This window comes from Nanorana parkeri, unplaced genomic scaffold (assembly GCF_000935625.1).
Source record: "Nanorana parkeri isolate BGI_ZX_2015 unplaced genomic scaffold, ASM93562v1 scaffold689, whole genome shotgun sequence".
Lineage (NCBI taxonomy): Eukaryota > Metazoa > Chordata > Amphibia > Anura > Dicroglossidae > Nanorana > Nanorana parkeri.
Window position 1 is genome coordinate 468,943 of NW_017306957.1, and position 17,473 is coordinate 486,415.

Below are 17,473 nucleotides of genomic sequence, written 5' to 3' on the forward strand. Positions count from 1 at the left end.
GGGGGGGGCTGGATGCTGGCAGTGGATGCCTCGTTACCAAGGGGGTGCTAATTCTGGGTTCAGCAACTCTGTCTGGCATCCCTCTCAGCTCACCGATGTCACTGGTTGCCAGCAGCTGGGCAAGATGCCAGCCAGAGTGTTTCAGCTCTTGGCAACCAGTGAAGTCAGTGAGCTGGGCAGGAAGCCAGACAGAGCATCACAGGTTGCTAAGAGCTCTTAGCAACCTGGGACACTCTGGCCGCCACCCAACAACTGACCCCCCAAGTGAGATGCCGCCTGAGGCAACCACCACAGACTGTCTCATTATAGGAACAGCCCTGGGTGATAGATTGCTGCTTTTCTGGAAATTACTGTAATTTGTGATGGTATTTGTGATTTCTGGTGGATGAAAAGTAGTTGAAATTGAATGAAATGTTATAGTCAGCTTAGGAGAGCTCTCCCTAAAAAAGATGTCCCCATTGAAAAGTTTGCCCTCATCTCATGTTCTCTTGACAACTGTTACATTTGGGATTTCCCACAATTTTCTGTCCTGATAACATACATCCCACCACACTTCAACACGCAATGTCATTGTTTCTTCAATCATTTCTATATGATTCTAAAATATGTCTATATGGGATCAGGCAAGCAATGTCAGTGGCCTGATTTCAGAAGTCTTCTCATTTCATCATTAATATCACATATGTTTTTGAATTCATCACCAGACTTTCATTTCAATTTGGGCATAATTGATTTTTCCTCCTGCAGTTTTGGAATAAATCACGATGGGACGGAAAACAGCTGCAGAGGAAGTGGAAACGTTATGGCAGCTGAGGGGAACCATAACAGCGTCCATTTGACATGGTCGGAGTGCAGCCGTGAGCAGCTCCTTTATTTTCTCAGGTATCACACAAAGAACGATGTGAGACAGAGTCTCCTGTGGGAGAGTATTATGTCAGGAGACTGACCCTCACTTCCTGTCTTGAGTATGGTTGTCACCGGGACAAGAAGGGAGGTGCCATAGATACAGCATCTTAAAACATAAAATAAAACCAGATTTTATTAACACCTTACATAAAGTCAAAAGTAATCCCTCTAGTCGCCGTCTGCGTGTCAGGCAAGTGAATTGATCATCTTTGCATTGTGAAGTCTAATATCGAGGTTGCCTCTGCTGGTCTCCAAAAAATGCTAGTTACCTGGCTTGGTCACTTGCCCAGATAAGTTTGCACATTAGGAAAGTCAGAGTAAAGTCAGACTACCTTCTCTGCTTATTTCTTCCTAAGTACCATCACTCAGTGCAATCAAATAATCACTGACACTACTGAATTGATATCTGGTTGCTATAAGTTGCTGCATTTTTTTTGCACCATCATTGCTCTTTTAGGGGATAAGCCTGTGTATGTGTGTAAATGCTTTACAGTGACATCAGAAGACTTATCTTTGATCCCTCTACAGCAGTAGCGCAGCAAGCTGCATCAACGACTTACCAGCACTAGAGGACAATATACCAAGCCTAAAGCCTGGTCTGTATTATGGAGCCAACGAGCAGTGCCAAATCGCATTTGGGAGCTCAGCACTGGCCTGTACCTTTTCCAGGAATGATCTGGTAGGATTTTTTATCATTTCCACATCTATCAGATACTCTTCTCTTGAATATTTAGTCCTTGGCCCAGTTGTTGTCTTTCTTACTGTTTTGTGGCTGGCTATAGTAGATACCTTCAAAGTCCTAGTAAAATCCCTTTAAATTGACATTTACATTTTTGGTGGTGTAGTTATGTGTTGAAAAGCTCCTATTAGTCAACCTTCATAAAGTCCAGTCCTGTAAATGATGCACAAAATGTACCTGTACAACAAAAACTGATCTTGCAGGGCTAAAGAATATTTGGGTATGAACTTTAACCCACAGAGCCTTATCTAAAATCACATTGTACTATTTCTGGTGGAGTTCCATTATTGCTTTTGTCATATAATGTATGGTGCTCTATGCAGGACATGTGCAGCGTCCTCTCCTGTCACGTCAGCCATGAAGATTTGACCAGCTGCAGCCGACTCTTCATCCCACTTCTAGATGGCACTGAGTGCGGCCAGAACAAGGTGGAGTAGAAGGGGTCTTGTTGATTTCATTTGATCACAAAAACATACTATGCTAATATTCAGGACCAAGATAGTTGGTTCTGAACTACATACACATTCATTTTATTCTACATATTTTCCAAATCCGGTTACTGTCTTTGAAAGCTAACACAGCCAGAAAAAGGATTCTCGATATAGAAAAGAACAGTATGTTTGTTTGTGTGTGTGTGTGTGTGTGTATAGGACCACTAGACCACCAAATCTTAGAACTGGCCTGGGATCAAATACCTCAATCCTCCTCTGATTCCTAATAATTTATCCTGGTAATAATTATTTATAATAATCATATAATGTATTATAATAATTGCTAAAACCTGAATAAATTATAATAGAGTCAGGGCTTTGAGACATACCTCTCTCTCTCTATGGGGACCAGTTGGCACTCTTGCCAATTTGCTGTAGCTAAAATGTCACCTTTTCAATGTTAACAAGATTTTATGGAATGGTGTGAATCAATTATATCAACAAGTGATATGAAGGAATGTGTCTTTTCCACAGTGGTGTCACAAAGGTCGCTGCAGATCCCTGGAGGAGCTGAATCCAGTTGCGGCTGTGCATGGTGTCTGGTCCAGCTGGAGCTCCTTCTCGCCTTGTTCCCGGAGCTGCGGTGGTGGAGTGATTGTGCGGAAAAGGCAATGTAACAATCCAAGGTAAAACAAATGCTTAGTGGCACTGACTCAAGCATTGTAGCCTGACACCTAGCATTGCCAGGAAAGGTAGGAAACTAACATTTTCAGAAGAAGGCATTATCATTTCTGACAGGTTTCCCAGTTTATACTTTATATACATCTCCACATGGCATCTTCTCCACTGCATATTTGTCATTCTTCAATTACAAGAATCCTGCAAACTAATTTTAGCTAGGAGGCTTATAAGACGAGTTTTAATGCCTGCATGCAGAAAGGGTTCTTTATTGTAAATGATGTGAAAATGTGGTAGATGTATTCATAGGAAATGTATAACTGTCTCTTACTGGCTAATCCATACCACCAGTATGAAACAAGCCCTTTATAATTAGCTCTGTTTCCTCCACAGGCCAGCTTTTGGTGGTCGGGACTGCAGAGGAGCCAATCTCCAGGCTAAAATGTGTAAAATGCAGGTAAGTCTCTGCTTTAGCTCTTTAGGAAAGCCATACATCACAAGATCGTTTTTTTCCCAGATATGCTTTAGGATCCATTGTCATTCCATTGTTGCTGCTGGTTCATACTTGAATGACTTTCCTCCTAATGGCTGTTTGGCCAAATGGAATCACGCAAAGATTATCTAGTACAGGGGTCGGCAAACTTTTCTACATTAAGTGTCCATTTATAACTATTAGACATCTGGCATGCCAGAGGACAATACTGTGACATAGCCATATAGCTTATTTTTAATTTATGCTTTCATAGTTGTACTGCTAATGGCAACATAAACTCATTCATTATAATTATATTAACAGGTGCACACACATAACATGTTCTTATGCAGCAATAATGTGCACTGAGTTTCAGGATGACCCGCCTTGTCCCTGTCTTTTGCAAATATATGTAGATCCAAAAGCGGAGATAAATGTGAACACTGCCATTTTCAAACATAGGAATTTCACTACAAACTATTTAATATTTAACAAACTCCAGTTATGTTTTAATGAGAAATATCAAATAATTTTGTAGACATGTGAATATCAATCTTCAGGTTGCTGACCCCTACTCTCACACGTAGGGATATCTTTTTTTGTCTTTTTATGAAAAAATTTGCATGGCCTAATTATGCAACGAAGCTGCATGTAAATTCATTGTATGCGAGTCAACCAGCTGTAATGACAATGGGGCAAAAACAAATGTTCTTTGTGTAATTTTTCTTTTGGTCGAATGTTCTTAATAGGTCCATTCATATTGAACAGAGTGAATGGAGAAAATATTGCATTATGGCCACTAGATGGAGCTGAGGATCATAGGAAATAAATACATGTTAGTAAGATACAATGTTGCAATTTTAGAGACCCCTGGGGGAAATGAGCATATAAATGTAACCATTGATACTATGGGGATAGCAATGATTACAGCTATATGCCCCTTCTCTCCAGCGTTCTCTTGGATTGTATTTATTTCCTATGATCCTGAGCACCATAATGCAGAATGTTGCTGAATTTTCCCCATTCACTCTGTTCTGTATGAATTAACCTATTTAAGTGGAAATAAAGCTATAGACAAAAAACAGGCCCTCCTAGAGTTAGCCATAATGTGCTAGATTGCACAGCATATTAGCACATTATGGAAAACTTATGGAAAACGTATCTGCCAAACCGATCCTATCCAAAAATGCACCTCTCCCTCACCAGTTGATTGGCAGGGCCCCAATGACAACTCCTGCGCATGCACACAGGGGTTACTTCATCTTAGCATGCCGGGTCTGTGCTTACACAGTCTCTTCTGCCATAGAAAGCCATCCAAGATGCAGTTTTTTAAGAAGCTTTACTTCCACTTTAAGAACATTTGAGCAGAAGGGAAATTACACTAGAAACATTTGCTTTTGGCCCATTCTCACAACAGCTGGTTAACGTGCACAGAACACATGTGCGTGCGGTTTTGCTGGACGAATAAGCTATGTGAATTTTTCATACATAGACACAAAGGGGGTGATTTACTAACCTAAACACACACACACACCAGGTGTGTGTGATTTTCACACAGCAAAACGTATTTATCAACCAAAAAGTCTCTAAAAGCATATTTCCACTAATGCCATATATGGAAAAATCATGCACATGATGCATATATAATGCTGCTTCACAGTTTAGATAAAAATGGTTAGCTCATGCATTTACATTCCTTGCATTCATCAACGCAAGCAACACAACATAGAGCTAATTTACCCAACATCACCTTGGAATTCCTTCAGGGCTTTGCACAACACACCTGCTGGGTGTGTACACATTACAAAGGTGTTTAGATTCCACCCATAGATCATGCTGGGATGGAACACACTGCAGAGGTGTATACACGTTCGTGGTGTGTTTATCAGGTTAGTAAATCAACCCCAAAGTCTTGTGGCTTTCATTGCACTTGATGCTTTTTTGGTTTTATCCCATCTTTACCTTGTCAAATCCAGCTCGGTGTCAATGACTAAAAATGAATATTAGTGTAAGGCCAGGCTTACTTCTATGTCATTTATCTGTATATATAAAAAATGTTGGTTTGTTTTTCCCAGGATTGCAGAAACACACAACTAGATTTTATGACAGAACAATGTGCGGCTACAGACAACAAGCCCCTCACCCTGTCCCCTGGGGTAGTTTCACACTACCGCTGGACATCAGCTGCTGCCTTTGCACATGGTAAGTGTGTCTTTAATTCCCATCTGACCAAAAGGTATTTGAAAAAAAAAGGCAGAACGGCCATCACACATTAAGGGGAATTTATCAAATCTGGAGCAGCTATGCACTGAAACCCATCAGCTTCTCCCTTTTCAAATCTTAAGTGAACAAACTGAAGAGAGAAGCTGCTCCAGATTTTGTCTGCTCCAGTTTTGATAAATTGCCCTCTTTGTGTCCAAATTAAAATGTTCAAATATAGTACCTTCATTTGAGATCCTGCGTAGCAAAAACTCTTCTAATATGTCATCCTGACCATGAAATGATGATGCATACATGGGATATTTTAGAGGATGTGTCAAGTTTAAAGTGAAGTTCCAACTCAATTTTTTTTAAGGTTTTTAATATATCAAGGACGGATAGGGACCCTGTTAGGTATTTATTGCTGTTTGTGTCCCTAATAGGAACATTGTCTTAAAGTGCATCTATAGCCAACATTTGTTTTGCTTTTTGAATAGAGTGGGGAATTGTTTTTGTTTTTTTTGCTGTTTGCATCCTATTAGTGAGATTTACCCTCACGTCCTGTCCTGGAAGCACAACAGGAACAGGGAATATTTCTAAAGTAGGGGGAAATTCCCATTTAGACAGTTATCACTGGAGCAAGATTCCCCATTGGATGATTTCCTCTGTATTCCTGATCTGTTAACAACTGTTATATTTTGGATTTCCAGTCATTTTCTGTCTTGGTAACAATGAAAGAGTGTGAATGTCCCCAATGGGGAACAAACAGCTGACATCAGTATTCTTGTATTTGATAACCAGGCGATGAGCTTTGCCAGTATTTGTGTCAGGCACAAGGAAATAACTTCATGGTGCGACGAGGGGACAGCTTCGCAGACGGCACCCGATGCGAGCAGAGCGCAGAGGCAAATGGCATGTTTAACATCTGTGTAGCCGGCCGATGCAAGGTGAGTCCAGAAAAGAAAGGTACAAAAATATACGGTAATTCCTTTTTTTAATACCGTTTCAGTCACTACTGAATCTTATCTAATGATATCAGTATAAATCAATAGTAACTGGAGGGCAGTCACATCACTAATGTAAAGCAGGACTTATAATTGGAGAACGGAATTGTCAGTCTTTAATATAAATGTTATTTGCAGTGATGTCACTCCTGTAAAATATATGTGGGGGGTGGCGTCACTCCAGTAAAAATATATGCAGAGGGACGTCACTGCTGTAAAAATATAACATAGTTATAGAAGGCATAAAACCCCTATTAAGTTTTTTGTGGTCTGTGTCCCCATTAGGGAGTCTTCCCCTCACTTCCGGTCAGTAAAGGAAGTGATGATAAATGTCTTTAGTGGGGACACAGATTGCACACAATTTTTTAAGCAAAATGGGGAACGGCTAGAACCTCGGTCAGGTAATTATTACTGTCTGTGTCTTCCTGCCCCGTGACGACTGCTCCCCTTTCTTGAGCAACTGTCGCATGCTGTCATGTGATGGACAGGAAGTGGGGTGAAATCTCCTCAATGGGGTCATGGACAGCATTAATATCTTGACAAGTATTTACTTTTTCAAAACCTATCCAAAGAAAAAAAAAAGGTTTTGGTTGAAGTGGGGCTTTAAATCTGCCTGTGTGTAATGCAGGTGTCTCGCTCAGGTCTTTGGCTGTGATGGAGTGATGGATTCTGTGATGGCGGCGGACCACTGTGGAGTATGTGGTGGGGACAACAGTACGTGCAGCAAAGTTAGTGGCTCATTTACAGAAGGAAAAGCTGGGGGTAAGTAACAGTCCATTTGGATAGCAAAATCTACATCCAAATTAGCTGAAAATAAAATTTAAAATGCTACATCTCTTCTGTCTGTCTGCATATCTATCTATCTATTTCTCTCTCTCTCTATCCGTCTGTCTCTCTGTCTGTCTGCATATCTATCTATCTATCTATCTATCTATCTATCTATCTATCTATCTATCTATCTATCTATCTATCTATCTGTTTATCTATATATCAAAGTAATCTCTTTTATTTTCTATTGCTACAGAGTATTTCACATTCCTTACTGTCCCTGTCGGAGCCATGACACTGCGAGTGACTAATCAAAAGCCTCTGTTTACTCACTTAGGTAAGAAAGTACACGCTATCCCAGAATCCCTTGTAACTATAGTCATATCATTCTAACCTTGCCCCATGTGTTTAGAAGGATAGATCCTATTTTATATGACTGTTTTCTTGCTTTTATTTATTTTTACTTTTGTATCATGTCACTCTGAAAACAAAAAAGAGACTGAGAAGACCCAGTCAGGAACAATCACAGATATGTCATTAATGGATTTTCCTTCACTATGTTATCAATTACTCCTAGCACCGGACTGTGATCTCCCTTTGCCGTTTATGGCGGCGTGGGAGAGAGATCTGGCACTTACCTTCTCTCCTGAAGACACCTCGAGAATCTTGCAACTATCCTTGAAGTCCTCTATCAGTAATCGCTATCAGGAATCGGGGTATAAAATACTTACTCGATGGTACCGTACGCCCAGTAGGCTGCACAAGATATTCCCTGACTCCAGTGATTGTTGTTGGAGATGCGGTTCCTCCCCTGCGGGCATGCTCCACATTTTTTGGGCCTGTCCATCACTCCAGGAGTTTTGGTCCAAGGTCCACGCCATCACTCAGAAGTTCTCGATCACCGACGTCCCCAAGGTCCCTTCATTTTTTTTACTCCACCTGGCCGCCGGCTCGGTGCGGAGCTACAAACGGTCCTTGGTGGTCCACCTCGTTAATGCGGCCAGAGCATGTATCCCGGCCTTGTGGAAACAGGTCTCTCCTCCCACTATTAAGCTATGGCTCGGCAAGATCAATGACATCAGGCAGATGGAGGACCTTACCAGTTCCCTAAAGGGAACAGCGACTCGATTTCGCTACACCTGGTTTGAGTGGGACGAGTTCTCGTCCTCCCTGGAATATTTGAGCCTCCTGGACTGAGACTGCAGAGGCACCCTATTCTCTCCTTCCCCCTTTTTTCTCTTTTCTTTTTTTTCTTCCTTCTCTTCCCTTCTCCCTCCGATTCTACCTGGTCCTTCGTATTCGCCCTAGATCTATCCCGTCCTGTCCCGCCCTAGAATTCTCAATTGACTCCAGATATGTGCTTCTACGCTTTCAAACCACAATGATACCTCTTTGCTTATATGGCACAGCGGCAGGGAGACCCACCGAGGACGGATTACTATGCTTTCTTATAGATGCTGAATAGCGCAAGGTTGATTTATGTCTAGACCCCCATGGGGGCGGTGGCCCTGGCGAATGCCATTATGTGGATTGTTAGTTACGATTTATCTCTATACTTCTATGCTTTTGATTGTATCTTATGTGTGCTGTTTGGAAAATAAAGAATTTATAAAAAAAATTAATGGATTTTCCTGTTTTTGTCCAGCTATTAAAGAGAACTCGGGCTACATTGTAGCTGGAAAGCGGAGTATCTCTTTAAACATCACGTACCCCTCTGTCATAGAGGACAAGCAGCTGGAGTACAGATTGATTTTAACTGCTAACAAGCTACCCGGTCTGGAAGAAGTCCTTATCGGTGGACCCACCTCCTCCGACATTGAGATACAGGTACAAAATGGTGTTCAGCATTCAGATTTTTATTTATTTTTTCTTCAATTTCCTGAGCCATTAAGTCTACTTATTTGAAAGGTGTACAGAAAATACGGGCCAGAATATGGAGAGGTCACCAATCCGGACATCACCTACAGCTATTACATTGCCAAAAAGGATCATTCATACGCTTGGCTTCCGGTCCCCGCACCCTGTTCAGCCAGCTGTGGGGGAGGTGAGACCATTGAGACCTTTTCCTCCATAATATTCCCAAAATGTATGTTTCCTATTTCCAGATAGAAAGCTGACAATGAAGGAAACAATTGAATGTATCAGCAAAGGCTTCCATTCTTAATTGAATGTCTATAGTGGAATACATAACTGTGTATATTTACTTTATTAATGTTTATGTTCAGGAGTAAAAAAAAATAGAAAATTACAAATATTTTTTCTTATTTAGGTAAATATGAACTATTTTGAGTATACTTATGTAAAAATACATGTAAACAAAATACATAACTATATTCAGCTCCATTCAGCTCCATCATTATTTAGCTTTGCTTTCTTTGCCCAAATCTGACACTTCACAATTGCTGCTTTGTTACCTGCCTAAAGCTGGCCATACACTATGGGGGGGTATTTATAAGCAATTTGCAGAGCCATTTGTCCGGCAAACTCTATGAATGTTTATTTTGTGTGAATAGAGGCAAAACAAATGTTCTTAGTATATTCTTAGCATATTAGTAGAATGTAATAGTAGGAAAATACCACATTATGGCCACTAGATGGTGTTGAGGAGCATAGGAAATACTTTTGGCCACTAGATGGAGCTGAGGAGCATAGGAAATACTTTGGCCACTAAAGGGCCCTGAGGAGCATAAGAAATAAATGCTTATTTCCTAAGCTCCTCACATCCATCTAGTGGCCAAAATGAGGTATTTTCCTGATATTACATTTGACTTGAAAGGAAAAAAAAAGTGTTTCTGCCTCTATTTGCACAGAAACAATGTGCAGGTTTTGTAGGAGTAATGACTCTGCAAATGGGCTGAATGAGAAAGAACCCTTGATTTCCCCATCCATGCTAAACAGCTTTTGGTGTGGGGAATCTCCCCTACTGGCTATTGTACTCTGACAGTTACTGCTCTGACCACTGTCAGTATACAGTACATGGACAGCGACTTTAATAAAAGTTAAAAGTGATCTTTTGACGAACTGAAGGGGGCCGACAGGGCCACAAACTGCTTGAGTTTTGGCTCAGCAGGACTTTTTTACACTGTCTTCTGAGTGCCACAACAGTTATGTAGTTAAGAATAACAACAACTACAGGGCTGTCTTATTAAATGCTGTAATGCACTCTAAGAAGTCATGAGACAGCATATGAAGTCATGAGGTTGATTGGGCAGCAACTCAGGTTATAAGTGACCACTGATCCTTGTCAGGCTAAGACAAAGTAAGCAAAAACAATAAAGTGGTATTAAAGTCTCACTTTTTTTTACATATATTTCCTTTTAGCAAGCAGTACATATATGCAAAAACATTTAAAAAAAGAAAAAAGTTTGCAAATAGGTAATAACGTACCTGCGTCTGCGCTGCTTGCTCCCGGCTGTAGAACCCAGTTTCCCAAATGGCCACGCAGGAGAAAGTGTGTGCAGGCACATGCGTGGTCGATATCACCAGAGGGGAGAGGAGGAGAGATGTAAGTGAATGCAGGCAGCCAGCAGCATGCATGCTGGACAAACTCTGTGGCATAGGAGTCTGCGCTGGATCAGAGAGCAGCACCAGCGCTGAAGGGACTGTTGGAAATGAGTGGTAGGAAGAAGATACTCGCATAAAGAGGCATCACATAAGGTACATACAGCAGCTTTGGGAGAATAAAAAAGGAGACTTTAATGTCACTTTAAAGATACAGCTATATATAGCTAATGTAGTGTTTGCTTTTAAAGATAACATAGTCACCATCATGCATTGGCATCAGTATCATCATCATTAATATTCTGTATTTGTGCTGTCATCCTCCAGGATTTCGAAATGTTGTCTATGAATGCTTTGACCACATTCTTCAAATGGCAGCCCAATCCAAGTTCTGTAATTCTTCTGAGGTTTTTGGTCCAACACAGGAACCTTGTGGAGATGACCCCTGCCCTCCGCGGTGTGTTGGTTTTCTTTGGTCAATATTTAGATAGTTGATTTAATAGCAGACATTGGATTATAATCATATTAAAGATATCAATATTTAACTTCATTTAGTTTACTTGAGTTACTAGTGCCACTGTATGTTCCACACAAGTCGTGCACTCTTTGTGTAGTTTTCTGTATAGTTTGATGTGTATGGTATGGCTTGCTGCTGCACTAACTGCCCTCCTTCCTCTATCATAACTGTCTGCATTAAAGTGCACCTGTCACCACAGAGAAGATGGTAGCTGCTACTGTTGGCCACCTTTTGAAAATGTCAGTTGCTATGTCTGCTTTTAGTATTTTGAAGGCATAGACTTGGAACACACATGCAGCAAATTAAAATCTGCCAGACGCCTCGGATACACATATCCTGATTTTGATGCCTCTGTTACATCTATCCCCTTCTGTCTGTTTTTCTTTTTCTCCTTCAGGTGGCACATAAAGGAGACCTCTGCTTGTACCGTCTTCTGTGGAGGGGGACTTATGAGCAGGACAGTCCAGTGTGTTCAAAAGTTGCGTGACACTGAGGCCGTCATTCCGGACTGGCAATGTGCCCACACCTCTAGGCCGGAAGCCTTTGTTTCCTGTAACACAGAGCCCTGCCCAACGAGGTATCTCCATGACATGGAAAGCAGCACTAGTAGTAGTTAATATTTGAAAACATACAAATGTGTAACATCCCCTTAACCTTCATAGATGGGAGAGAGGGAAAACGTTTAATGCCAAAATATTTAGTCAACTGACCCTTGCCACACATCCAGTCAAAAAGACAAAAAATGGAAGGCATCCAAATCAATTCATAACAAAAAATGGGGTTCAAGTAGTAGATGCAATGCATTAAAAGCAGGCAAACAAAATTCCCCAGCATTTTGCTGTGGTAACCATCCGTAGGGTCACACTGTATAAAGTCACTATGATGTATCTTGTGGGTTCCACATATAATTTCAGATACTGTATATAAAAATGCTATATATAGGTTTTGATGTTCATGTACTCATGTGCACCCACCTGGTAAGCTATAAACCGATTAATCTGCTTTCCATTTTCTCTTTGTGCTCACTGAATACACAGGAATAGTTGGAGTCAACAAAAACCTGGGCAGCATTTGGCCAACTCGTTCCTAAACTCCAAGTTAACATAAGTGTTTTTCTTCTGTGCAGGTGGAAGGTATCAGAGACCGGTCCTTGCTTAGCAATCTGCGGCTCGGGCACAGCAAGGCGTAAAGTCTCCTGCGTACAATCTCAGTCTGGCTTGGAAGTCATGGTGGATGTCTCTAAATGCTCAAGGCAGGAGAAGCCACAAGAACATCTTCCATGTGTGGTCAGCGTGTGCCCTGTTGGCTGGGAGAGTGTGAGTATATTGTGTCATCATATGTAATCTAGAGAGAAAGCGAGTCACAGGGAAGTTTAAAAATGGTTTATCTTGGAGATTGGCTCTAAACAAGCTTAAAGCCTAAATTCAGCAAAACTCCAAACCGACACTTCCAGGAATGTAGATTTCTTGTGTCGCTGGAGTGTTCACTGATTCCTCCCACTGACCTCTATGTCTCTACAGGACACAGTATTGATGTAGAGGTTGGCCATAGGAGCTAGTGAGTGTTTTGGGGGACTCAGAAGGCCCAACGCGCCTTGGTCTTCCAGCAGATTCCAGTGGAGAATTTCTCCCCTAAAAAGCAATTTGCCCCAAAACTTTATTTCCTTTAATCTACTTTTATATGTATGTGCTGTTATTACCAATCTTTCTTTTTTTTTTTAAATCCAGTGTTTTCCTTCTTCATTAATGTTCCTTCCCTCCTGTCTTTCCAACTCTCATTTCCTGTAGAAATTATTCTGCATTAGCAGTTGACTGCTCTGGTTTCTTCTCTGATGTCCAGCAACATGCTTTCCTGGCAGAGGAGAATGCATTCAGAATGAATTTTGTGAGGCAGGAAGGTGTATAAAAGCCAACAGGCACAGGTTGTCTGCTGGAAGATATTGTCCTTGATATTTTTGCCCTTGACAATTTTCTCCCCAAGTTACTAAACGTTCATACATTTTCTGATATCCCCTTTTTTGGGAAAAAGAAATCTAAACCTATTGTACATTTGTCTTTTCATTTTTATTCTGATTTATTTTCTTTCCCATCAGATCATTTCTTCAGTAAAAGGAGATTTACCTCTCATTGACTCCCACTTTTGGAACGACACACAAGTCTTTGTGTGGAGCCCAATACAGGGTGAATGTTCTGTTACTTGTGGCACTGGTGAGTCTGGGTTATAATGTTGTCTTTAATTCCTTTAAACATCATATCCATTCAGTCTGACAACAATGACTATGCTTAAGCTGAACTGCAGGCAGCCCTGTTTGGCAGGGCAGGAGGCCTCATTTATTTCTGTTGTTGATCAATTACACTTAGAAGTATTCCACCCTGTGACTGGACAATGAAAGGAGAAGCAGCAGATTGATGAGCTCATTTCTTCGTCCCTCTGCTGTTTACTCCTATCAGCATGTCCCTTGCACTGCAACACAACTAATTGGCTCCTTGTGCTGCTTCTCCCTTCCCTAGTCTTATTATTTAAATGCTGTCTGTGCTCGCATTGGGGGGATTTCATTGAACTTTCTTTTCTGTCTGACAGCTGTCAATAAACAGGAAGTGAAGGGAGATTTCCCCAACAACAACAAAAAAGGCAGTAAAAAGTTGTCCCAAATTGTAACCCTTAAACACGCTATCTACAACAAAAAATTAAAAGAACTTTTTATCTGCAGTTAGTATTTGCCCCTTAACACCCAACTTCTAACACTTTATTCTAGCCCTTAAACTGTCTCCAAAAATGTACCTTTCACCTGTAAGCTAAATCTCAAACCCTTAACCGCAGGTCATGGGGCAACTCTGTTTAATATGGTATAAAATATTTAAATATACAACTACATTTTCCACTATTTGTATTTGTGTTTCAGCTTATTCTTGCTCTGACTATGACTTTTCATGTCTTCTTGTTTGCCAATTCAAACTAGAAAAAAAAAATTGCTAGGTTAAAGAAAATTAAGGTTTGGTGTGGCCAGATAATATTTTAGGATCTGTTTGCTTATATTGCTATGCAGTTTACTAACTCAAGAAGCGTTAACAGTGTTAATCATAATGTTTGGCTTTTTAGGGTCTTTGGAACTACATTACATTTGTGTCCAGTTTTATTCTAAAGAAGAAGCACCTGAAAAGTCCTGCAACCATACCCTGAAACCAGACAAGCAGCAGCGCCCATGCCGACCGCAGAGCTGCCCGCCATTGTAATGAGCTTCAATTAACTATATGCCCCAATATGTGTCTTATTTTAATGTGTTCCTGCAACTTTGCACAAATATATAGCACTGCTTATATATCAACCTGTCTGTCTGTCCTGCCTCTGACACTCAGTGTACCCACTCCCAATCCATACCTGTTAGAATCTATCAGAGAGGTATGCATTAGCCCTCTCTTATCAAGCGGTGCTGGAATCAAATTGGGGAACCTTTACACCTCGAACAAAGGAACCCCAGCTGCTGGTTCACTGTGGGGATGCAAGGAATTATGTTCTCATGCAGAACTAAACAAGCAGCATCAAATGTGCCAACCACATAGCTTATCTAAATGTGTGCTTGCACCTAAGCTCAAATATATAGCACTGCCTATATATTGTTTAGGCACTACAAGTCTCCATTTGCCCTGTCTTTGCCGTACCCACTCCACATATAATTATATCATAAATGTTCAGACAAATTTACATATTTGTATTCGGTTATGCTGCTGTACCAGTTTTTACCAAACGCTGTAAGTCACAACCCACATTTGTAGCTTCTAGCCTTGGTGAAATCAGTTGGACAGTTGGACATGGATTCTATTTTAACTTCCACTTTAGTAAAGGCCAATGTTAACCCATGACAACCAATCTGCAGTCATTTTTTATTGCTCAGACTGCTCCAGCCTGCTGAAAGCAAACTTTATTTGCTATAGATTTGCACATCAACATTGCCTACTAAGACAAATCATGCAAGTTTGCACATATTACTTTCTGCTACTTTGCTTGCCCATGCTGTGCCCTGAAAGCTTTCCTAAAATCCTCAGCTATTCTGACTGATATCTGATAAAATCATCTGCCGTTGTGTATAAAACATAGGACTCTGCATTTTGAACTTTATAAAAGATCTGTCATCCTTCTAGATACTCATAACCATAGTCTCCTTCAGGAATGAGCAAGGAACATGCATACAACTTCTTCCATCATAAATATGTTATTTTTAAGAGATGCAACCTGCTGACATGAACAGACATGATTAGTAATATAATAGATAGATTTGACTATGTCCTAAATTCTAATTATTTTTCAAGTACTCGTGCACATATGTGACTAGGTGTTATTGCACTGTTAAATGTAATGTGTACTTGTCTGCACAGCTGGGAGGTAGAGGAGTTGTCACCGTGTCCACTATCTTGCGGAGGAGGAATAATCCCACTTTCTGTGACATGTGTCCGAAAAGAAAATGATATCTTATACCGACTACCCCCCTCCAAGTGCAGCCACTTACCTCATCCAGGCTTCATGAAACCGTGCACCACCGAGCCCTGTCCTGTCCGGTAAGGCAAGGGTCAGATTGAAAGTATATTATTAACAAATAGAAATGTTAGTTACCTAGAGAGAACTTTGAACTGGCAATGAACGCATTGTTTTGCTTTATAGATGGCGCTACAAGACTGGATCCTGTAGTGTGACCTGTGGAGGGGGAATTTTACAACGTGTTCTCTATTGTACTCAAGACAGTCAGCAGGGCAGTAGTGAGGAAAAAATTGTACCAGATATACAATGCCAGCACCTGCCTCATCCTCAAGAACAGGAACCTTGCAACCAACAGCCTTGCCCACCAAGGTAAATTCATCCAATATTCTTATTCTCAATGACATTTTAATTAAGTAGTTAGCACTCTGTCTTACAATGTGAGGTTCCTGGTTCATTTCCCACCCATTGTGTATATTCTCCTCATGTTAACTAGGTAGCTCCAGGTGATCCACAAGCCAAAAACATACTGTTAAGTTAATTGGATGCTCAAGTTAACTATTAGCTCCTTTGGTGCAAAGGCTGATGTGAATGGCTCAGTGTTCACTTTACAGAACTGCATACTACATATGTCAGAGCTATGTAAATGTATGAAAATATTAGTCTGTGTGCATGGCAGGGACCTTAGAGGGAAAGCTTCTTTGGTGCAGAGACTGATGTGACTGACTCAGTGAACATGTCTGAGCGGTATGAATAATAAAAATAATAATACGTGACTGTGGTGGGAACATTAGAGTGTAAGCTCATCTGGTGCCGAGATTGATGTGAATGATAGTGTTCCCTGTACAGCACCACTGAATATGTCAGAGCTATACAAATAGCCTCAAAAAAAGCAGGTTCCTTCATCTAAATAGTATGCTGCTAGATGGAACAAATGATCTCCAGGGGGAAAAAAAATACAGAAGCTCTACATCAGGGGTAGCCAAACTCCGGCCCTCCAGCTGTGGTGGAACTACGAATCCCATGAGGCATTTCAAGATTCTCACAGCCACAGACATGACTCCCAGAGAGAGATGCTTTATGGGATTTGTAGTTTCACCACAGCTGGAGGGCCGTAGTTTGACTACCCCTGCTTTACATGGTCAACATGGGTGCACTTTAGGTCCTCTGCAGATTTTTTATATCTTTGAGGTCAAAATGTATACTCCTTTTTTTTTTCTACATTTTCCATACATCTCCCTCTTCTACCATGCCCGTTTCTCATCTGTAACTACTCTTCTTTCTTCTGTGATTCCTCAACACTTCTCTACCCATATACCATATTCCAAGACTAGTAACCACAAGAATATCTCTATGACCTCTATGAATAAGCCTTCGGGTGAAACATGTGAGCGGTTGTAGTTGGTTGGGGGTGTGCAGTGCTGGCATTTGTAGCTTTATGCACGTTTTCACTGATATACTGGATTTGCTGTGAATTTTAATAAAGTCTGCAGTATTGGAATTCTCTGGATAGTGCGGTCTGTTCGTATACAACCACAAGAATATGACTGTTATCCTACTACAAACCTGCCTTGAAGGTGTTAAGATCAGATAACATATACAATTACTAGCAATAATTAGAACACCATGATTTACTTGCATCAAATCTATATTGATATGAGATGATGCATACGATTATATCTGCAAAAAAAATAATATAGAGATGCTTCTGTACAATTGGTCTCCACAGATATAAATGATTAACAGAATCTACCTGTGGTTTTTCACATTGTGGAATTATATATTGTT

The 17,473-nt window shown here is 40.7% G+C and overlaps 1 protein-coding gene across 1 annotated transcript in view; it reads left to right on the forward strand.

Moving 5' to 3' along the window:
* Positions 1 to 17,473, forward strand: part of ADAMTS13 (ADAM metallopeptidase with thrombospondin type 1 motif 13) — a 30,999-nt gene that overhangs the window by 6,909 nt on the left and 6,617 nt on the right. The window contains exons 9-26 of the mRNA XM_018563708.1: positions 748 to 882; positions 1,435 to 1,585; positions 1,969 to 2,073; positions 2,611 to 2,762; positions 3,148 to 3,211; positions 5,302 to 5,428; positions 6,227 to 6,372; positions 7,071 to 7,191; positions 7,454 to 7,534; positions 8,843 to 9,024; positions 9,106 to 9,241; positions 11,026 to 11,155; positions 11,613 to 11,792; positions 12,342 to 12,531; positions 13,308 to 13,422; positions 14,315 to 14,444; positions 15,589 to 15,768; positions 15,872 to 16,057. Of these exons, the coding sequence (XP_018419210.1) occupies positions 748 to 882; positions 1,435 to 1,585; positions 1,969 to 2,073; positions 2,611 to 2,762; positions 3,148 to 3,211; positions 5,302 to 5,428; positions 6,227 to 6,372; positions 7,071 to 7,191; positions 7,454 to 7,534; positions 8,843 to 9,024; positions 9,106 to 9,241; positions 11,026 to 11,155; positions 11,613 to 11,792; positions 12,342 to 12,531; positions 13,308 to 13,422; positions 14,315 to 14,444; positions 15,589 to 15,768; positions 15,872 to 16,057 (2,511 nt within the window). The remainder of the gene's footprint in view (positions 1 to 747; positions 883 to 1,434; positions 1,586 to 1,968; positions 2,074 to 2,610; positions 2,763 to 3,147; positions 3,212 to 5,301; positions 5,429 to 6,226; positions 6,373 to 7,070; positions 7,192 to 7,453; positions 7,535 to 8,842; positions 9,025 to 9,105; positions 9,242 to 11,025; positions 11,156 to 11,612; positions 11,793 to 12,341; positions 12,532 to 13,307; positions 13,423 to 14,314; positions 14,445 to 15,588; positions 15,769 to 15,871; positions 16,058 to 17,473) is intronic.